We start from the raw sequence: 24,087 nt of genomic DNA on the forward strand, positions 1-24,087 counted from the left end.
TTCGACTTGGACCACAGCCAGAACAGAGAAATAGATGTCATACGGTATATTCCACATCCGCTACAAAAGCGTGTTTTGTCCATCCTTATCAACAAGCTACTTGCAGATAACATTTTTTATTTGAACACAAATGAAATCAGAATTAATCCCCATGTTATTCTAAACCGAGTCAGATGGGCACGCACCACATAGCCTACTATAAGTGGAGGGAGTCCGACATGTAATATTAATTCATGAATAGTTTCTCTCTCGTGTGTTGGTGATGTAGTATTCGTAGTTTCGGCCATTTTCTTCGAACTGTCTCAACAGATGGGAAGGGCTGCGAGTGCTTCCTGAGCCCATACGACAGAAGAACCAAGGGGAGGGGGACAGGGGGTGGTACTTAGCCCATGCATTATGTGTAAAGGGACCGACCACCCGTCGCCCCACTCTCATCTCACCCACCTTGAGTCGTAAAATTGTAAGGGCGACGGTCGAAAGTGCTCAGTGAGAGAGAGGGGGAAAACGGATTAAATGCAGAGGGAAGCTAACTGCTAGCAGCTGTCTCTGAAATGCCATAGCAACAGCCTGGACCCGCTCAATCCCTATTGGGTATTACTAGATGTCATGTGATTATTCGGACCAATCAGCAATCTTTGGTGCAGCACTAACGCGGACTGCTTCTCAGGCCAAAATATGTGTTATGTGGCCCCCTGCTGGGTTATCTGCGCCTCGACGCAGCTTTTGGAATTACCTGCCGAAAAAAAGACGTGATCACCAGGCCAGCAAAGGAGTCAAACATTCATTCATTCGTCACCCAATAATCCAGATTTAATAGTTGGAACACATTTTCAGCAAAATGCCACTGCAACTGAATTGTTAATGTATGCCTCCAGTCACAGTTCATCCATAGTATTACATAAATTATAGGGAACTACTTGAACTGTACAGCGATTTACCACAGCAAACAAGCTTCAGGAACCCTCAACAAATGAACCTGCATTGCCACCAAGTGGGAAATATAAACTACTGCAGGATGATTTATAATATTTGTTTTATTAATTCCACATTTGTGCTAGTTTGTTGTGTAAAAGCAGATACTTCATACGGTTATGAAGCGCTGTTAAAAACATCATTTTAAAATTCCCCAAACCCATCAGACATTCTAAAGCATAATAGATGGATGGTTTAGTGTAAATGTGTTATGTGACATAATTTGGAACCAGTGCTCAGTAGTAGCCTAATCTCAATTTTGATTTGTATTTAAAACTTTTTAAGGAGTTTCTTTTATTATGTCCAGAGGCAGCGTGGCGTAATAGTGGTTATAGTCTTCTAACCCAGGGCTGGACTCACTATTAGGCATTCACAGGCCAATTACCTGCATGCGGCTCAAAGATTTACAGGGGCCCATTATTGTCTCCTAAAAACTGATTAATAAGCGTTCTTTGATTTAAAGCAATTAAAATGTTCTAGTCTTAATTTATGCACTTAAAAACACATATTGATCGTTTCAACTGCCCCCACCTCACTTTTCATGGAGTTGAGGTTTCCATCTTCTTTCTGAGCATGTGCAAGCTTGATTCAGGAAGAGGGCAGCAAAACAAAGTTCCAAACTTTTGGGCGAAAATGAAGCTGTGTTATAGTGGAGCACAAAAAAAGAAGGCCAGGAAAAAAAAAAAAAAAAAAAATATATATATATATATATATATATATATATATATATATATATATATATATATATATATATATAATATATATATATATATATTGTTGCTGCTGTTGCAGTAATTTTTTGTGTGAGGACAGCATTGTAATCACTTAACTAACCACAATCCAACCCCTAGATAAGGTGAAGAAAATGGATGTATGGAAGCACATGCCCTTTCAAAATGTCCTTAATATGATTAGACATGCTGTGGATTAAATCCAAAATGTATTGCACCGGTAATAGAAATCAAATGTGCTGTAGTAGCTGTCCTTTGCTGCCCTCTCCTCCAGCCTGCATGCCAATGGAAACTGTTGGTCAGATGAGTGGGAGCAACAATCCTTCACTGCCTTAATAAATCATTTAGAGTGACTGAGCATTGTTATTCATCCAACCATCAACCGCCTTGCCGAATCTAATCTGGAGTTACGGCAATCAGAATTAATGCAGGCAAACCCAGTGATGCAGTTATCTGAACAGACATTTTTCAGCTGCTAGCATTTTGAGCATGTGTTATTTTGCACATGCCTTTTGGAGAGTGCAGAACTCGTGCTGTGGTATTGGTGAATTATTTGTACATCACATTACAGTCAAATGGAATGCTGAAATCCAACAGAATCTGAAATATGGTACGGAACTGAGTCACCTCCACATACAGTATCATATGAATACTTTTACATGAGGTACGTTTAAAACTTAATTGATGTTTTAATTCCTCATAGTATTGTTCTCACAACAGCATGTTTCTTTGGACCAACAACATCTCTCCAGTCTGTCCTGGGTTCTCCTGAACAGCTCACCAGAGAAGTATTCAGGTGGAAATACATATGCGCGATGCTTCTTTCAATGGGGAGGAATAGAGGCTCTACCCTGTAAGGACAGCCTGAGGAGGAACTCATTTCGACTCTTGTTCTTTTGGTCATAACCTAAGACTTGTTACCAAAGCAAACGTGGTGAAGTACCTTGTGTATGAAATGCGCTGGATGCATGAAGCTGCCTTGCCTTTACTTTCAATGAACCTGTACATGTTTTTGTAATGTGGGAAGACAGAGTACCTTCCACCCATAACAAAAACGCAACATGCATACTCCACACAGAGGAAGGTCAAAACTCAAACCAACTGCAGACAGATTTGCAAAACACTGATTCATGCTGCCACACCTAACCCTTATTTAAAATCTATTTATTTTCTATTATGAACATTTAATCTATTATAGTTTTGTCATCTTTATTTTTTACTTAGAATTTGTCGAGAGAATACAATAGAATGAATCAATGATATATTTAAAACAACCGTCTTGTATATTTATGCTACTTTGCTTGAAAACACTTCAAATTGCAATACAATTTCCCGTATTTATTGGTTTCTTGCGGAATTAAAAAGTTGGTTGTAGTGGAGCAAAATACCGTAACCTTGAATAATAGGTGTACATTGCCATCTAGTGATGAACGAGCAGTAGTTCCGGAGCGTTGCTTACAGGGAAACCATTATCATCTTCAGAAGTAATTGGGTTCAGCACAAGAGAAAAATGATGCCAATAAAGTCTGCATCAGTCATCTGAACAATATAATCTATTTATGATGAATGTGCTGCAGTTTAGACAAAGGAAATGAATGCAGTGTACATCATCCATAAATTAGGAGTCATTCTACCCTGTGGGGAATATTGCAGCAATATTTCATGATGGTTCTTTCAAACTTAAATTATTTCAAATTCAGGAAAAAAAAAAAACAGAGACAAAGTCCAAATGTGCTTAGCAGAGCACTAAAAGGAGATATGTTCTTTGGGATCTGACCATAATTTTGGTCAATTCATACAGTACTCAAACAAAGTGTGTTTCACAAATATACCATTCCCGTCCAACAGATCTGTAAACATAGTTATCTAATTTTATACAATGTAACAAAAAGGATGATGGCAAAATTTGTTTAACAATGTTTGTTTTTAATGTTTTCCAGTTCAGATACACAACATACAGTGTGTAATAGCCTCTATTTGAAATAGAAATATTAACTTTAATTATTTCAACCCCTGTGTGGTCATGATGCTCTCTCACAGTATCTGGAGCTTCAAGCATGTTACTGAATCAGACTAAATGAAGGAGACAAACAGGTGCAAGCCTTCTATTTTTTTTTTTTTTTTAACCAGTCTAGCAACAAATGTCGTAGGCTACTAAGGATAAACTGCCATATGTTCAATGCTTTCCCACCCCTTCTCATTACCCAATGCCAACATAAAAACTGTTTAGTGTAAACATGTAAACTTGGTGAGTGTGCTTCCATTTTCCGTTGGCTTTTCCAGACCGTTTACATACCTCCCTTTTGCCATTTTAGAAGAGCGGCCAACACAAACTCCTGACAAACTTATGATCATCTTTTGAGCCAACCTCTAAACATTGTGCAGACAAAATTGCAAAAGATAAGCAAACCAATCACCATGAAAAGATCCTGAAACACAACCAAGAGGGCATAAAAGATTTTACAACCTCCCAACGACAGGTTATATCGAATGACAATTCAAGACAATGTGAGACATTAACAATTAAACCCGACAGCATCACAGGTAATATTCTATGGTTTGTTTGGAGCACATTTCAAATATCTGCCTTATCTCTTTTTTTCAGACTCATTTCCTTCATCTGTTCGCTGCATCTGTTCTTTGGCTTTACAACCAATGAAAAGACATTTTATTCAAAAGCTGCCTTCACAACTGATGGGATAATTCTATGTAATTCCTTGGACCGTCATATGCAGTTTTATTAGCACAATACGAAAGCTTACCTGAGCTCCTATAATATGCTTACCTGAACTTTTTTATCTTTTAATTTTTCTTTTTTAGGTAGGCTACTCGTGTGCCCGTAACCTTTGGGAATTTGCTCAGGAGCTCTAGAAGAAAATACAAATTAAACATACACAAGAGCTAAAATCAAGTAAATCATCTAAACTTTGCACCTGTTGTCACAAACAGAAAGTTCGGCCAGTCAATCAAAACCAAACGACAAATAATATTTACAAATCCCAGTTTGTCCTCTTACATTTAAAAAAATGTACAGTTTTGTCCGTGTGTTGGTTTTTGTATCTTTTTTTTTTTTTTTTTTGGTCCTCTCCTGTAAGTCCTGTAAGGAATGGCAGTCCTGGGCTTCCGTGTGTTGTTATCCTCAGCACACAGGATGCAGAACATTTACAGTGAGAGAATCCCACTCCCCGTGATTTTGTACGATGAGTAATGCCTAACGTTAAAGTTGTTTTTTTTTTTTTCAAATCAGGTTTTTAAAAATGCACCCTCTGTGCATTGAGTGACAAGCTAATTCAACATCACATCACTGAATCACTATTCAGTCCAGTCTCAATGTCGCTGGGTTTTCTGCAGAAATGTCCATATTCTGTTGTGCAAGTGATGTGAAATGCACTCTGCAAGGTTCTCACCATCATAAATAGATCTCGTTCTCCCGCTTGGTTGAGGAAAGCAACTAAAGAGGTGGGAAAATAGGTGTTAGGCAGTCTTCAAACACGCAAAGCATGTGGCTAATGTTGGTCACATACACAAACCTAATGTAGACTACAGCCATGTCAAGTTTCTTTTTTACTTCCTGTAACATAAAGTGTTTTCTTTTTCTTCACATATCATTCAGAGACGGCCACTGTGCAAACATCACCATTATTGGCAAAGGATAAGAGAAAGAGCAAAATAAAAAAAAGACTCGAGGGATCAGTCTTTGTGGCCATGGGGCACAGCCTCTGTGTTAGGATTTGAAAAAAAAAAAAAAAGAATAAAGAAGAAATATTAACTCTCTGTTATAGTTTTACACAATATTCATCTTAATACTTTAATATTTGTAGAAGTACCACAAAGTGCAGCTGATTTTGAAATAAGAAATTACTTAAAAAAAACAAAAAATCTCTGAAGTCATGTAGCCAAACTCATAAAAAAATGAAAATGGTTCTGTCCACACTCTTAAGGAGAAACAGCATCATGCAATGTAGGTTAAGAAAACTCCATGTTCTTCTCTTAAATTAGGATATATTGAACTCTAAAAGAAGAGACCGGCCACAGTGGAAAAGTTGTTTGTGTGTGTGTGTGTGTTTGTCAAAAACAAAAATGAAAATGTTGGCACTTTTATGATGGTAATTCCTTCAGTTAAGATACAGTCAGTGTGGGTCTCTCCAGGCAGTCCACTGGATGCCAGCAAGAGAGGAACTTTATCACAGTACTTGGCACCAAGAATGCTGGTAAAAATGAGATATCAGAATATCTTTTCCCCCCGTTCATATCCTTACAATTTATTAATAATACATCATTTACATTTGGGGTTTTGTATAAAAGACTCCAAAAGGGAAAACGAGTCTTAATGGGAGGAAAGAGCCATTATGCTAATGGTTTAATGAAATGAAAGAGGGGGCAGATGCGATGAGGCAGCAAAGAAATGGAAAGAGTGAAAAGGGTTGGAGGTGTGTGCGGGGGGGGGGGGGGGTGTAGAGACACACATAATTAGAGAGAAACAAATAAACAAAAGGACATGAGCAGAGCCACTGTGCATGAGATGCAATGAGTATAATGGGCAGCCTGAATTCCAGGTTGTAGCCCACAGACCGAATATGATTTGCTTACTTCCTGTCCGACCAAAAAGTTGAAGCCCCAATCTGGAAATGTCCCAATGACAGAGGCCTTATCTACACGCAGCCGGTGTTTTTTAACAACCGTAGTTGCCCCCACACCCGCCCGCCTGCGTTGGAATACACATGAAAAAAATGCATCCACACGAAACCGCGGAAGTGCGTTTTCAAACGCATGCCAAGCCTCTGGGTGGCAGTAGTTAGCCAAATACTGTCCATTCAGAAGGAACTTCCGTCCTTTGACGTCACTTCAAAAACACGGCGCCAAACACGTTCGGGAGAACCGACAAGAGGTCAGAATTGCTTTTAAGCCTTTCAACGAGAAGCAGCGGTTGGTTGCGGACAAATAAGTAAGCAAAAAGCGCATTGAGAATGGCTATGACCAACACAGCGCCGCGAGGATGCATGTTGACTCGCATGAAATCACAAGTCGCGCAATGACGTCAAAGCATTGTTGTCGCACAGTGACGACATAAATCTCCGGGTGTAACCGTCCACAGCAAAACGCGATTCGGAGATATCCGCAAATCTCCACTGCGGCCGATTTTTTGCGTTTTCACTGAAAAAACTCCGGGGACGTGTGGATGATAGGGCTAACCGCAGGCTTATAGCCGGCGTTTTCAAAAACCCTGGCTCCGTGTAGACAGGGCCCAAAACAGAACATTTAATTTTAAACCCAATGCATTTGAAAAAAAAAATGGTTCTTGTCTCAGACCTGTCAAAGATTTCACACTAAAACACAGAGCACAGTACCAGCTGTTGGAGCGTCTTGTTTAACACACATGGCCGAGTCCCATTTCCAGATTGGGCCTTAAAGCTGCAATTTGTAAATTTCAAGGAACCACTGGCTCGTGACAGACAGAGTGTTTGGCCATATATTGTCTTCGGCAATCCTAATGTGTTTATACTTCATAAATGAAGGAATTCTTTTGACCATTCATAAACCCATGAAGACTTGTGTGAAGCAACCAAACATTAAGCACAAGGTGCCACTGATTATATTTAGCTCAGTGCTTCTCTGAGAAACCGTCATAAGTTTGAGGATGATTCTCGTAACTAGCTTTAAAACACAGAAATCGCATGCCATTGCAGTCACCCAGCCAAAGAAGGACATCTTTTAAGGACTAGTGGTTAACCCAAGCCTTCATATAAGATTATAAGCCCCACATTCCATAAAAAATGGGGATATTTGTAGGAGCTCAGTGGGGTAGACCAAGATCTCAGAGGAATCTGACTGGATGTTCGCTAAGTGCTATGATCTCACAGTAATACCATGACAACTTTGTCACATCAGTACTTTTCTTGTCCAGAGTCTCATATTTGAACATATTGCAGAAAAAAAACAAGATACTGAGGAAAAATGACGTGTTTTTGGTTGATTTGAGCCTTGAGCTATGCTATTACTATGATTTTTAAGCATAGCAGAACCAAAAACCAAAAGCTACAATGTACAATGTAAATACTGAGCTGAATTCACAAAGAATGTAATAATAGTTGAGGAGGACTATAATGCTGGTAAAATACGTCGTTCCAAATCATAGCGGTCGGCAAATACCGTTCGATACGCCCCCTATGTGGCGGCACTGTGAGCGGTGTAGGGGTGACATCAGAGTAATCTGATGAGGTGTTTAGTAAGTGCTTTAACCTTGTAGCAATTCCATCCATCTCACCTTTCTGCATCTTTAGTTTTTCAGCTGAAGGAAAGCAAAGCTAACCTTCGATTGTGTTCTTTGATTCAATTAGAATGTGATGGCAAATGGCTATGCTCTTAGCAACGTTTGACAGAATACAAACTGTGATGCCCCCATAATTTCCACGTAAATGCTGAGCTGACACGCCAATGAAAGAAGTGAATCGAGGCCTGTAACTCCAGTTGATATATCACCGCACATACTAATGATCCTCATGAAAATATGTCCCCAGTAGGCTGTGAGCGGCGCAGGGTTGACATCAGAGCAAACTGATTAGATTCCTGCTAAGTGCTTAAATGCGATGCCACGGCATCATGGCCACATCGTGACTTTTCGTGTCCTTGGTTCACCTTAGATTCGAACAAAAGAGAGGACTTGTAATATTTGTGACCAAATTTAGTTTAAGAAAATAATCAGCCCAACACTTTGTATTTTGGTGAAGCTTGAGTCCTTGCTGGGGTTATTACGAGTGAGTAAAGCAAGCGGAAGAATACGATTTGGATGCACAATGTTATTTGTGATTGCTTGTCTCTAAGAAATCACAGTTAACCCAACTTTGACCAGTGATTACGATTATAGAGGTATTTGTCACTGCTTAAAATCTTACAAACTGCAGCTTTATTTAAGGGCTTCATGAAAAATACCTATAAGAGTAGAAGGTGATGAGGGTGACGATGTACGGTGCGCGCCCACAACGGGCCTGCAGAGGTTGTGCCGGGTCCTATACGCGAGTTGTGGAGTGTTGGTGCGGCAAGGCATTGTTGCTGTGGCTGGGGACGGGTGTAGTGGAGGGGGCCGGGACGGGAGGGTACGTGTTGAAAGGGTGGAGGGGCTGCATACTGCTGATGGTGCTGGGGATCATGGTGATGGTGTTGGCCGTCATGAGCGGCACATCCTCCGGCGCCCGCCGCAGCGCCAGCGTGTAGTCAGGTGGGCACACCGGGGGCCGCAAAGGTTCCAGGTCACCATGGATGCCACGGGAAGGGAGGGGTGTGCCGTGCTCCAGCTCCACTCTTTGCTGCTTCATCTGCAGTGACATCAGCTCCTCTTCCTGGCTCAGGGCCAGGTCGTTGTGCGGCGGGGCCCCGACTACTCCCAGGCCGACGCCCATGCCCATGGTTGCGCCGCGCTGCGGGGACAGGCGGCGGTGGCGCCTCTGCATGAGTTCATGGCGGTTGTCTCGTTTGTAGTAAAGCGCGGCAAAGGCCAACACGTTGAGGAAAAGGAGAGAAGCGCCCACAGCCACCGTCACACTTAGCTCCGTGGAATAGTCCCTCTTCTCAGGAGGGAAGGGAGTGTTGCGGGGTCTCTCGGAGCCGTCCGGCTCGGGTGGATAGGTGGAGATTACAGGGTGCCTTGTGGAGCGGGTGCCAGTGTTGTGGTTGACCTTACCGCGGTTCCCTCCGGGCGGCAGTCGGGTCGTGATGGAGCTGATTATTTGCTTGTGGAGGCTGTGGAGGTGCGGTACCAACTCCAGCCAGAAGGCTACCTTGTTGGCCCGGTAGTTGTCTCTGACGCGCGGCTTCAGGCCGATATGCAAGTACTGCTTGTCTTTGGAGCTGAACTTGGTCCAGATGACTTCCTCAAAACGGTTCGGCTTGGTGTGGATGAAGGTGGTGTCCTGAGGAACTGGTAGGTTAGGATCACTGGAAAACAGAATTAAGGAGATTGATAGTGTCTTTGTAACTGCGGTATTCACAGGCGCCACTTACAAGAAAAAAAAAAAAAAAAAAAAACACTCTGCAGAGATGTAACACTAATCACATTAAGTCCAGCCAATCTATTTAGTGACAAGTCTCAACAAGCATGTCTTAGTCACCGTTAGAAACTCCATTTTAGGCGGAGTTTTATTCAGATACGAACATGCGAGATGCCTCAGTGGCTCAATTTGCTTAGCTATTTTTTTTAATTATTTAATTTGCCTCCAGCGTATCATCCAACTATTTTAATAATCATTTCCATGGTAGCCACTCGGTAATGTAAGACGGATAAGTAACATAATAAGATGTGTGTTAGATTTAGTGAGTGTATTGCTGCAAACGGCCTTTCTCACTGGCAGCCGTAGTAAATATACACATAGATAGTGATCTAATGGCATTGCCACCACACTCGCACACGCTATATAATGAGATACACCGACAAAATGATTTATCGCACTGCATTATTGTGGTTGTAGTATGCCAGCTGTGAAACTGCACTTGATCTACTCAAATGAGTTTCTAATCTAACAACCACTGCAACAAACTAAAAATACATTCACTGTAAAAGTGAATTTTTGTTCTCTTAGTATCCACAGGCAGACTTTAAATTCAGCTCTTGTGTGGAATAGCATAAGATAGGCCCCTAATGTTTGACCTAGATAGATGCATAGGTGCATATTATAGTTATAGTTTAGTCTATCATGTCAAGTGTGAACTAAAGCCTAAATAAAATCATACAAATCATTAACTTGCTCTGTGTCCAGTGTACTGTTGAAAATGTTGCAAGGATAATTGTCATCAGGTTTTACCGCTGCGGATGAGTCATCAGGACTGTGCGTTATGTTGAACAAGGATAAAGAAAGATGAAAATGAATATTTCTTTCGAATGAAAACGTTCATTCTAGAGCTCTGAATAGAAATACTGTATGTCCCTCAAACACCCATTGTGTGTTTATACTATTTAGAATACACTGTACAGAGGTACCGCAAAAATTGAACATCACACAGGCTGACAAATCTGCAGTGTGACTTTTAAAATGCCCTCCTCATGGATCATTATCTTTCACAATTAAAATGTTATTGTCTTTATGTCTATTAACTGTAGTTAACATTAACAGCTAAGAAAAAATTAACTTAAATGAGACTTACTTTTTATTTTTTAACAATTTAAAACATTTAAAGCGGATGTCAACCCAAACATACATTTTTTAAGGATATGTTTTATGCAGGCCCACTAATTGAGACACATGATTCTGATTAATATTGTGTTTGTGGAATATGAGTAAAGCAACAAAATCCACCCGTTTTTAGTCATCTCTGGGGGTGGCCATTTTGTCACTTCTGTCGACTGAAAATGACATCGCAGTGGCTCAGGGCTCAGAAAACGACCAATCAGGGCTGACCTCTTTTCTGAAGCTGAGCTATGATTGGTCGTTATCTGAGCCCTGAGCAACTGCGATTTCATTTTCAGTCGACAGAAGTGACAAAATGGCCGCACGATGAGATTGCTAAAAACGGGTGGATTTTGTTGTTTAACTCCTAGTTTCATATTAATCATATTGCCTTGTTTCAACTAGTGGGCCTGCATAGAAGATATTCTTGAAAAAATATGTTTGGGTTGACTTCCCCTTTAAAACATAATGATGTAATTCCACAGGCCAATGGGCTTTCATTAAGTTGGCGGCCAGATGCAGAGTTAGGGCGTTGTGATTATGCAAGAGGATTCTTTAATTCACATCAATTCGAGGTCCACCATATTGGACATGGTTACATCATACATTGCTTCATAGAAGATGCATGCATTTGAGTTTTGAGGCGTCTTCTAAATTTTGCACTACACTTACCCGGTCTTGGCAAAGTTGGTCCAGTACGTCATGACCACAGCACTGAGCATCACATCATTCTTTGAGAAGTTGCACGGGAATAAATCAGTGGCTCCAACCATGGGAATGCCAAACACATATGGGATCTCATCTCCGTGGGCTGCGTCAGCCCAGTCAGGCCTCGCCTCTGTCTGACAGTGGTGATGGAAAGTGTAGAAGAAGACGGGAGACTGGAACTCGGCGTGCAATTTGGCAGTGGCCACAGCTGGAGCTACCCACTGGTGGTCTGTGAAGAGAGCCAAGAGGGTCTTCCTTCGCATGTCACTGTTGTCCCGGTCAGCCCAGTCTGTATACATGAACTTGATGGTTTCCCTCAGGATATCTTTACCTGGAGGAAACAAAACAATATGAGTTAATATGGACAATCTGGAGGATAATGAATAAAGGTGGGTGATATAATAACAAATAACATTTGAAAAGAAACCTGATGCACTGTACACTACTAGTAGAAACCGTGATGTTTTTCCATCAGTCCATTTTATGACAATATGATCTAATTACCTTACCACCTTGGATATAATTACGGCAGAAATATTGCATTTGTAGCACAGTGTGAGATATCTATATGGCTTGTTCAGTTAGTGTGTGCATCAATGCGCATTGACGCCCATGTTGCTGGAAAAAAACCCAGTTATGAAACTAACGCAGTGGTACATCGAAGTTTAGCCACAATCTGTTCTGTGACGCTTGACTAACTTTAATTTGGCCATTGAGTTAAATTATATTTGGAATATTTGTAAAGGAAGGAATATTAATTGGCATGCAAGTAGAAGCAGAAGGGAACGACATCCATCCATCCATCCATCCATACGGCCATTTTCGACACCGCTTAACCTGTTCGGGGTCGCGAGAGCTGGAGCCTAGTCACCAGTCAACCATCGGTCACACGTGAATACAGACAAAAATTCCCACTCAGAGAGGGAACTGAATAAAGTCAGGTGATAACACACCATCAGTGAGTGAAGTAAAGTTCACAAACAATGAAATTCAATGTGTGCAAACATTTATGTCTATAAGATTTACACAAACTGAAACCACCTCTTTTGTTGGGTTTGTTCGAACAGCTCAGCAGATCAAATATTTAACATTTTTATAAATGCCAGGTCTCGAGCGAGACAGTGGCTGCAAGTGTCAGACTGTTATGTTTAGGATAGTGCGGGAATTGTGACATTTACTTGTTAAAATTACTTTATGTGTATTTAAAAAAAACTGCAAATAATATAATTTTGTACCTTTTTCTTTCATTTTTGGTGTGTCCCTAAAACTGTAAATGCAAATGACGCTATGACTTGTTATACAGTGAAGTAGGGCAGCTAACCATCAGGGTATCCATAAAGATTGTCGACAAAGTTGGAGATGGTGTAGTCAAACGAGGGTGCAGATATGCCATCTTCTCCTTCGCTGTCATCCACAAACTTCAGGCCTTCTCCTTGATTCACACCCAGCAAGATGTCGTAGTTCAGGAACTCACCCTGGTGTGAAAATTCACAGCGCACAATTCGCACACTGAATACTATCAAAAGAACAACATTTGGCCACGTGTTCACTGCACCGACAAAAAGTTGTTCAATGTCATGGTTCTGTTAAAGTCATTTTGCAACAAATTCATTCAAGCATGAATTTATGGACTTTGCGTTGCGTTCTTCGACACAGTCATGCTGCAGCAGAAAAGGCTCTTCGCCAAACTGTTCCCACAACGTTGGAAGCATACTATCTCGATTAGTATCACACTGACCTGCTGCATTAGAATCTCGGGGTCATCAGGCACCACGTCTCCATCGACAACAGGTCCGAAGGCAATGTGGTAGCGTGCAGGCTGTATGTCTTGGTCCACCAGCTCGCGGAAACTCTTCCTCCTCAGGCAGTTCACCAACTCCGCCATATCCCCCAGAGTGCAACCAACCTTCTTAGCGAGAATCTTGGTGTACATGACCGGTCGGTAGTTGACTGACCAGCTGGAAATGGCGGAGCCGCTCTGAGCAATGGCCCTCTGAAATAAACCTACATGTTGAACGTTTAACAGAAACATAATTAGGGACATATTTTCTCTCTCTCTCTCTCTCTCTCTTTTTTAAACAGTGACACGCTTTTGCTAGCAGCGAAAAATGCATTCACTGCCTTACAGTGAGCCTAAATAATTTACAGTTTGGAGGAAGAGCATTTATAGAGCACTGTATTGGAAGCAAGATGAAGACGCAACTCTACTACTTCCATTACAACGAACAACGAACCCTTATGCACATTAGGTTTGGAAAACAAAGCACTTGTGTGATATACAAGAAGAGACAGCAGCAAAGTAAATGGCGAGCAGCCTGCACAGAGTTGCATACAGGCAGATTTAAGGCTGCAGAAGAGATGACGAAGAGAAAGAAAAATACTTGTGCTCTCGCACTGCTGCAGTTATGTAAAGTGGCTTGCTGTCCCTCTTTTTTTTAATCTGCAGATTCTGTCATTAATAATTAACCCCGCACACATACACACAGCAAATTCTGCATGTGCCCCACCCCCGCTCCTTTCCCTGTGAAATCAATTAAGCAGCCTCTCAGCTCGGTTCATCTCTCTTCTGCACACACAGTGCCTTTAAAAAAAATGCTCCAACTTTGTCTGCTTTCACTCAGAATTATAGCCCAGTTTCAAAGTGTGGGAAAGAGGCTTTAGCTCGAAGCATAACCGTGATATACATTTACCAGTTTTACATTTACACTTGCATTAGGTACACTTGCACACTTTAATGAGATCCAATACAAAAGAATTGTAACAACCACAATAATAATGCACCGACGGAGCGAGATTAAGAATGCGGCCCCAGGTTTGAGCCTCCAGACCAGGTTGAGCATACACGAAGGAAATCTACTCAACTATAATTGCTCCCTAGTGCTGGACAGGTGCTTCTGATTGACAGTAGCGGACCTTCTCCTGTACATGCAATGAAAGTTGTGAGCATGAATGCGTGCCCTTCTCTGGAACAAAATTAGGTAACTAAAATATTATGAATACAATTCAGTGTGATGCAGTGCAGTTTTACATCATTTCAATTCTAAACATATTGTTTAAATTCGGTGACAGTGTCAAACAAGCTGAATTTCAATACCTTTGTCAAGGCAACAATTTTAGGATCTCATTAGATTGTGTAACTGTAATCTAATAATGTAGCTGGGATGCGTGTGCATATTGATTCCATTCCGCATATGAGAAATGGTTTTGCTGCACATGTAAATTGTTTTAAATTCAACACCAAACAACATTACAGCCATCTGCCTCTGTTTTCCGAGTCAGGATTATCTGTGATGTGTTCACCCATTCATACAGACAGAAAAAAAATCTTCAAGGTCACCTTGCCACTGCAAAGGGTAACAGTTTGTTATTAACGTAATCTGATTTCTGGGTATATTAAGTAAAGGGTGCTCTTTCCATTCTCAGATTAATCATCACCACCATCATCAGTGGATTTAGGGCTCAAACATCTGGTGTGTGATTTCGATTTCTGCCATTCGGAAACAAATATTGAAGGAATAAACTGTACAGTCAATTATTCAGATTCTGTCAGTGAAAATATGCCACTGCAGTTTGCAAAAAATGAAAATGTGGCCCTTTTCCAATGCCAAGTATAATGAGCTCCGAAATATACTCTATCTATTGTAATTGTAACCCATACGTGCTGCGACAGGCCCATGCGCACTGTTGAGCTCTGCGTTGTGTTGTTGTGGGCGCGTGGTGATGCGGAGAGAAAACAGCATGGGATTCAGATTGTGGCTGAGACGATCGCGCTTTAATTCCCTTTTCAAAATCAAAGACAGACTGCCATCACAATTGTGCAGTGAAATATAAAAATACAAAATACAACATAAAACACTTGATTTCTCAAAAACACAAAACACAGCAAATTTCAGAACCAATATTTCTCATTCACACAAACTAAATAGACATGTCAACACACATTAAACACAATATTAATTAACTGAACATAAACTAGCATTTTAAGCTAATGATAATGAATGGTATGACGATAGCAACGACGCTCACCTTTTCAAAATCAAAGACATACTGCCACAAGATGGACGCTGCACGCAGATACAGGCAATACTACTGGGTCCCAACAGGGACATATACATAGCTACTAGAACAACAAATGGTCAAAGGGCGACACCTTGTGGCAGCTACTAATCACTACCTTACATCTACCCCCTCTTTAACTGATGGCGTCCCTACCAAGCAACCCAAAGAAAATGAAAAACAGTGCTCTGTAAAAGTCACATTCAATTTGTCCTATACAGTACCACCAAAGATGCTGCAATGAACCAACAGGAAAAAACGTACACTTTAGTGTGCGTCACATTAGGCAAGGCCTGCTGCTCTTTTTGTTCTGACCCTCTGCCACAGCTGCCGTCCTCTCTCCAGCTTCATCTGATTATTCTCCAGTTCCACTATTTGTGCTCATAAGACAATCTATTTGGGGGATGTCGGTTTCACACTGGATTTCTCCAACTAGCACTGAGAACCACTGCAGAATCGTCCTCGTTGACAATATCACCTGCCTCCTCTTAATGTTGACCTGTTTCCATGCAAACCTCCGCCGTGCTTGAGACTCCATCCTGTTTGTCCACTGTTTCGGGAAAAACACTCTCCTCCCAACCCGCAGTCTCCTCCATCATCCTGCCATCTTCTATGTCTGACTCATTCTCGGAATCTCTTGCATTCGGATTCGGCCCGACGTTCTTATTTGCTGCTTCCCAATCCTGCTGCACAGGGAGGAATATGCACTGAATGAAGAGGTTGCGGTGTACCACTCTTTCAGTTCCACCATTCTCAGACCGCATGATGTACACAGATATGTTTGGTTGTTTTTTTACCACAAGGTATGGATGTGATTCCCATCCGTCTCCTAGTTTCTGCTTTTCCTCAACATGGCATACCCTGACTAGCACTCTGTCCTCATGGCTGCATGCTTGGCTTCTTGCTCTTCTGTCATTATACTTCTTCTGTTGCCCTTTAGCACAGTGAGAGGTCTGATTGGCCTGAGCATAAGCCCGGGATAAACAGTCGTGCAAGACTTTGGACATAATCACTGTACCCGCGGGACTCTCTGGAGGAATTAAGCCCAAAAACGAGGTCAACAGGGAGCCTGGGATGCCTGCCAAACATCAGGTAATATGGGGTATAACCAGTAGAATGTTGTGTACAATGGAATCCAGGTATTCACGCCAGCGTGGTTTCAAATGAGGATCAAGGGTACCTAGCATGTTTATGAGTGTCCGATTGAACCTTTCAGTGGTCCCATTACCCTGGGGGTGGTAAGGAGTAGTGTGGGTCTTTGTGATGCCAGTACACTTGCAAAGCTCCCTCACCACAGCACTTTCGAAATTGCTTCCTTGGTCTGTGTGCAATTTTGCAGGAAAACCAAACCGACAGAAAAAGTTGCAATTGTGTTGACTTTATGGTCTCTGGTGGGGTAGGCTTGGGCATAACGAGAAAAATGATCAGTGACAATCAGGACATTTTCAATGCCTCCTCGCGACCTTTCCAGTGTCAAAAAGTCCACACAAACCAGCTCCATTGGTGCATTGCTGTGAAAACTAATCAGAGGAGCCCTAGTGCCAGCAGTGGGTGTCTTCCTGAGGCAGCATCTTTCACACTGTTCACACCATGCTTTAATGTCTTGGAACATTCTCGGCCAGTAGAACCTTTCCATTATCATCTGCAAGGTTCTCTCGAACCCCAAGTGTCCTGAGTCATCATGGAGGGCTGTCTTTACCGATTTGTGTATTGTCTCTGGCAAGACCAGCTGTTCCACTACACCTCTCTGAAAGTCTTTTACGTGGCATCATTTATTATTAACCGCCTCCACTCCTTCAAAAGAAGGCACGCATTCCCCCCGCCCCCCTGGAATCGCTCACTACGGTTAGGCTTCTGGTTTCGACTTTTGAAGTGTGACACTGGGCCAATCACAGGATCCTTTTTTTGCTCGGCACGAACCTCCTGTTTCGTCATGGCTGGGAGTGAATTAGTCCCCATTTCACCATAGGGTTCAAGCACCTCGGGAAACGGTGTGCTTTCACCCACAGAACTTGAGGGCACATGGGTGACTTGCGGCTGTTCCGTGACTGTGAGTTGAGGACACATCTGCAAGGCTTGAGCGACTTCCTGGTTGGATATTCGTGAGCGTGTATCTGCATTGGAATTACTCTGACCCCTCTTATACTGGATATCAAAATCAAATGAAGAAAGGAGTGACACCCACTGTTGTCCGGTGGCGTCCAGTTTTGCGGAGGACATCACATATTTGAGGGGGTTATTATCTGTCTGGACAGAAAATTTGCGCCCATAGAGGTGGTCATAGAACTTATCTGTCCCTGCCCATTTTAGAGCGAGGAACTCGAGTATGTGCAGGAGATCTCGTCTCTGGAGGGCTCAAACCTCTGCTGGCGTAGGCGATGACCCTCTCCACCCCATCTTGTACTTGTGCCAGGACAGCACCAAGCCCTCCTTCAGAGGCATCAGTCTGTAGCACAAACGGTACACTGTAGTCAGGGTAGCCCAGCACTGGAGCAGCCACTAATTTTTCTTTTAGGGTCAGAAATGCCCTCCCATACTCATCAGTCCTTAAAAAGGGTGATTCAGGATCCACTTCCTTTCTCCCTCTTTTTTTCTTACTGGTGGTGAGGCGATAGAATGGAGCAGCGATGGTGGAGAAGCCTGGCACGTACCGTCGATAATATCCTGCAAATCTCAGGAACTGCAACACTTCTTTCCGGTTGGTGGGTCTAGGCCAGTCTTTCACTTTACTGATCTTCTCCAGGTCAATCCTGATCCCCCCAGCAGACACCAAGTGACCCAGATACTGCACCTCTTTCCTAAGGAGTTGACACTTGGAAGGCTTCAATTTTAAACCATGCTCTTTTAGCCGATCAAACACGAGCTGCAGCCTCTGCAAGTGCTGGTTGAATGTTTTTGAGAAAATTATGAGGTCATCAAGGTAGATGAAGAGATGATTGAAATTGAGGTCACCAAAACAGCAGGTCATGAGCCTTTGGAAGGTTGAAGGGGCATTCTGTAAAACGAAGGGCATTCTGTTAGCCTCCAACAGCCCCATTGGTGTGCAGAAAGCAGTCTTATGCTTATCATGTTCTGCTACTTCCACTTGCCAGTAGCCAGATGTTAGATCGAGGGTGGATAAGTAACTCACCTCTACCTTTGGCAGAGGAAAGGCATCTCTTGTGCTGCAGGAGTTAAGCTTTCTATAATCGATGCATAACCTCAATCTTTTTTTTTGTCACAAGCACGATCGGTGATGCAAATAGGCTTTTATTGGGCCTTATCACTCCTGCTGACTCCATCTCTGTCAGTAATTTCCTCACGTCTTGTCACTGTGAGGAAGTGATTCGGCGGTATGGGATCCTGATTGGCATAGGACCAGGGGTATTTCGTATGTTACTGTTTTGGTGCAGCCATAATCCATCGGGTGTTGGGAAAAAACATTACAGTTTTTTCCACCAACTCTTGCAGAAGAGAACGTTGGTGCTCATTTTCCACCGCTGTTTCACTCAAATCTACCTCACAATTGGTCACCACCTGATCGAGACTTAGGCAGGCTCCTCTGCTCTTATCCTCATGGCACTTATCGTTTGTTTTATCAGAGAACTCCACAACGTTGTCCACCAGGTAAGCATTAGCTAGACGTGCGGTGCCTGATAGTGATGGCCTGATGGGACAAGTTTATTACTCTGACGGGAGCACAACCCTTTTTAACATCTGCAAGAACTTTGGCCAACAAGAGGTTTTGAGGGAGTTGCACTGAAGGATGCCCTTCAATGAGGACTGTGTAAGTCTATCTTTGTGGACCAGCTTTGTGTTACACCACAAATCCATTTCTTTGCCTGCAGGGATGCTAATCTTACGCCTAGTATAGAGAGCAGGCCCCACCAGGTCATTCGTTTCACTTTGCTCTGGGCCACCCACTGACTGAAGAGCTGTATGCCACTCATGGTGCAATTCTTCAACTTTGTGAAGAAACTGACAGCCATAGACAGCTTCAAGGTGACTTTTAGGAGCACGGATAACATTGGTCCCTGCAAGTAGTGGGACTGAGGAGCGATACTCAGAGTTAGGGACAGCAAACGTGGGCACGCCCTTAAAGTCTTTATTCATCACTTTTAGGTCAATGTGAAGGACACTGTAGTAAGGTATTTGCTGATCCCCAGCTCCCTCAATAAGAATATGAGAAGGCTGGAGATTTTGCTGTCAGAGAATGGGATCCTCACACCAGTATTTGTGTGTGATGCTTGTCACCTGAGAGCCAGAGTCGATGAGAGCCCCGCACATCAGTCCATTAACCTCCACTTCACCCTCATTCCTGGGACCCACTAGAGGGGCACCCACTCCATTCTCATTTGTTTTGTCATCTTGCTGGGGAAAGCCTTGGTGTTGGCCCATGGTTTCCCCGTTGACCATGGGCTCTAGGCATTTAAAGAATGGGGATATGGAGTGGCAGTTCCTTCATCAGAGGACTGAGGCTGAGATTGAGGCATCCAGCCAAGGTGTGGCAGTGGTGCATGGCACACACGGGCTTTATGTCCCTGCTTCCCACATCTGTAACATGTCACACCCATTGCTTGACTGCCTGGGGTGGACGTCTGTGATGGGACTGGGTAATTTAGAAATGCGCAGGGCATGATTTGTGGACTGGGGCTGCCTGCAGTGGGACCCCACATACGGGTGGCTGTATGTAGAGTGGAGATAGCACCACCTGGCCCTTGAGGGTAAGGGATGGGTGCTGATGTGGGACTAGCGTGAGCAACTGACCCAGTAGGAGGAGTGTTATGGGGGGTGGCATTTGTGTATGGCATCTGGAAGCTTGACATGGGACCATGAGGCATGGGGGTAGACTGTGAATAGCCCGCATAGCCCTGGGCCTGAGGGTAAAAACCTTGGGGAGCATTAAGACCATTTGCGGGGGGTTGCAGGACGTGCATGTTGTTGCTCATGGGGGTTTAATTGCTGATGACTTGGAGAAGGCAGAAGTGATACTGGGTCATGAACAATAACTTTGGATGGGGGGGTAGAAGCCGACACATTCTTGAACATTGGCGGGGGCATCGGAGCATCTAATGGAGACATAACTGCCACACTGTACGGGATCTCTGTTGAGTAGTGCTTTGGAACCGGAGTGGGTGTGGCTAAAATATGAGTCATTGTCGGTTGGACAGCAGCGCCTAGCCCTGGAAAAGTTGTCCCAATATTGGCGTAAGGGGCTCGCATAGTTGGTGGGGGTGTTAGCTGTGGATTTAGGGACTGGCTATGCGTCACCGGTTCATATGTGTTGTGCTGCGGATGGGGATCAACAAAACTGGTGTTGTACTCACCATGCTTGAGTCCCCCTGCCTGCTGAGGATGCACTGTGCTGCCGTCTGCCATTGTACGTGCAAACTAGTGAATAACTTCAATTCTACCCACTTGATGTTGAGGCTCTTAACAAGTCTGGTGAAAGGCTGGAGGCCGAGGCAGAGGGTCTTTTCAGCCCCAACCGGGCATCACTACAAAGTTCACAAAACAATTACTTAAATACACTGAAACAAGTTCGTATGTCTCGAACGGGCCACATCCGGGTCACGGCACCATAGATGTAACGCAGACGTGCTGCGACAGGCCCCTGCGCACTCTTGAGCTCTGTGTTGTGTTGTTGTGGGTGCGTGGTGATGCGGAGAGAAAACAGCACGGGATTCAGATTGTGGCTGAGACGATCGCGCTTTAATTCCCTTTTCAAAATCAAAGACAGACTGCCATCACGATTGTGCAGTGAAATATAAAAATACAAAATACAACATAAAACACTTGATTTCTCAAGAACTCAAAACACAGCAAATCTCCTTATCAATATTTTCTATCTCATTCACACAAACTAAATTGGCATGTCAACACGCATTAAAAACAATATTAATTAACTGAGCATAAACCATGGATAGCATATTAAGCTAATGATAACGAATGGAGGATAGCAACAACGCTCACCTTTTCAAAATCAAAGACAGACTGCCACAAGATGGACGCTGCGCGCTGATACAGGCAATACTACTGGGTCCCAACAGGGACAAAAAGTACAGACATACGTATCTACTAGAACAACAAATGGTCAAAGGGCGACACCTTGTGGAAGCCACTAATCACTACCTTACATAATGTTTGTCCAAACAGGACTTATTGTTTTGGACAAACACAGCCAGTGTAGCTCTGTGATCTTACGGTGACATGGAATATCAGTGTTAGGAATGGTTATCAGGCTTGTGCCCTTCGGTGAGTTTTGTCTTCATGCAAACTACTGATAGTATCCATCTATCAAGTCAAGTCTGAACTAATATTCTGATCCTTTATTATGGCAAACAACTGTGGGTGCCATGTCTGATTAATGCGTCCCCTCACTTTGGATGGCATAAGCCAGATCACTCAACCACTAACATGTAAAACACATTTGAACTGGTCAACCATCACCATATTGTTATCAATTTCTGTCCCTCAAGCTACAAGTACCCTAGAGGGCGAATTTTTAGACTCCAAAGTAACTGCATCTTCCACCCACCTTCCAAATGAGGAAAACAAAAAACGAGTATATTTGAGTGTTCGACCTATTAACAAGCGACTGCATCCCTCAATGTACAGTATTAAGACGTTGTTATGGTGAGTCGTCATTTTGTTTTTAGATCTACGATTGTCTAACATAAATGCTCACTCAGTCTGCAGATATGATTGCATTGTAAAATGTTGGGCACCATTCAAATCTCCAGAAACTCAGCTTTTAAAAGATGTATAACATGTTCACACATGTACTCAGCTGACGACGTGCATCAGCAATTTGTTTTGGATAGATGACGGAGGGCCCCTCGGTGGGGCCGTCCTCACGTTAAGGGGTTAATTAAGCTGTGTAGAGGTGACCAAAACCGTGTCTCACTTTCTTGCCTCAAAACCTCGTTTTAAATGTACTTGTTTGGGCTTTGGCGGGTTTGTACATGTAAACAAATGCCTGTTGAGTCAGTTCCCACTGTGTGCTTGCTTTTAAGTATCAGCTCCAATGTAGTCCGTGTCCCAAGCCAGGTTCTTACCTTCAGAGTGGTGAGAGAGGATAAGAAGGTTGACACAGGTAGCACCGGCTCCCGAGCCAAAGATGGTGATTCTCTCCGGGTCTCCTCCAAAGTGGCCGATATTTTCGTTGAGCCAGCGCAGCGCCTGGATCTGATCCAACAAACCGTAGTTCCCCTTGGCCGACTGGTCCCCTGTGCTCAAAAAGCCTGCAAAGTAAATGAAAACAAACACAGAAAAATAAGTGAGGGAGAATGACACAACTAAGAAGCTTGTGTACAAACAAGTGGGGCAGAAATTCAGCAGAACAATATGAAATAATGATGGGCTTTGACTGTGTGGTAAACTGACGCTACAACTCAAGTTTAGATCTGGTGGGATTTTATACAAATAAAATGGCTCCAACCTGAGTAATTCCCTCTTATGAATGTTGCACAGCAGAGCAACAATACTGAACTGATATTCAGTCTAGTTTACATATAGGCAGGATATAGATGATGTGTATATATGTATCTCACAAAAAAGCACAAACAGCACCTGAGACTTTGCAAGAAAAAGGACAATATTTTCCAATTTGTTTTGTCTTTTTGAAACAAACATGGTCATCTGTGTTACAACCTCTCCCGGCCAAATGATCAGACACAGGCAGAAGAAGCCTGAACCTTCCAAGAAAAAGAAAGTTGCATTCAAGAGATCACATCAGAAATTCTATACTTAAAATGCAGGTTTATCACTACAGATGATTCTCATGCACCAAAACATGTTCGACACAATATGTAGCGACAAGCTTACAAATGAGGCAATAGGGAAAAAAAATCACTTAATACCTTGTTTCCAATTCCAACATGACATTTTTATGAAGCAGGATTTTCAGCAATAATGGTGACCCCACAAAAAATTACAGAGTAGACTGGACATAAGTAACACACCTTGGGTGAAATTTTATCCCATTAAGTAGAGATTGAAAAGCCTTTTTGAAGAGGAACAAGTGCCGGGCTAACACTAATAATTACAAAAACTACAATCATTGTAATGGTTTGGTAAGTTGTATTTTTTCTGTATTCAGCAGGAAAAATAGAGCCTAATATCAACAATCTACTTTGCTCTGTGGATGAAAGCAGGTAAACGTGTAAAATAAGTATATGCATGAAAGACCGTAATGGACAAAGTCATCATACCAACCAAATAAATGTATGAATTTTGGTAGTAACACACTAATAATTCACCATAAGCATTCATATGAACCTTCTAAACGTATATACGGTACTTACATAAATGACAGTTGATAGAGTACAAAATTGTAGCATGTTTGCAAGTGTCTGAAAGTTCATGCACGTGACGGTGGAGATGAGTAGCGATGACTACCAAATTGACCTCTCGATAACAATCAGAGCAACATTCACATCTGAATCCACACTCCTCAGCGTACTTACACTAGAGTTAACAGC

General features: G+C 42.7%; 1 protein-coding gene across 3 annotated transcripts in view; it reads right to left on the minus strand.

Moving 5' to 3' along the window:
• Nucleotides 1-3,608: 3,608 nt before the first annotated feature.
• Nucleotides 3,609-24,087, minus strand: part of nlgn2b (neuroligin 2b) — a 109,813-nt gene continuing 89,334 nt past the window's right edge. For all 3 annotated transcript variants that reach the window (XM_086013500.1, XM_086013498.1, XM_086013499.1), the window contains 5 exons: nt 22,663-22,848; nt 13,308-13,573; nt 12,891-13,044; nt 11,534-11,900; nt 3,609-9,635 (listed from right to left, as the gene is read on the minus strand). In XM_086013500.1, the coding sequence (XP_085869626.1) occupies nt 8,711-9,635; nt 11,534-11,900; nt 12,891-13,044; nt 13,308-13,573; nt 22,663-22,848 (1,898 nt within the window). In that variant the 3' untranslated portion in view covers nt 3,609-8,710. The remainder of the gene's footprint in view (nt 9,636-11,533; nt 11,901-12,890; nt 13,045-13,307; nt 13,574-22,662; nt 22,849-24,087) is intronic.

The sequence above is a fragment of the Filicampus tigris genome, chromosome 17 (genome assembly GCF_054856515.1).
Source record: "Filicampus tigris isolate MCC_2025a chromosome 17, RoL_Ftig_1.0, whole genome shotgun sequence".
Lineage (NCBI taxonomy): Eukaryota > Metazoa > Chordata > Actinopteri > Syngnathiformes > Syngnathidae > Filicampus > Filicampus tigris.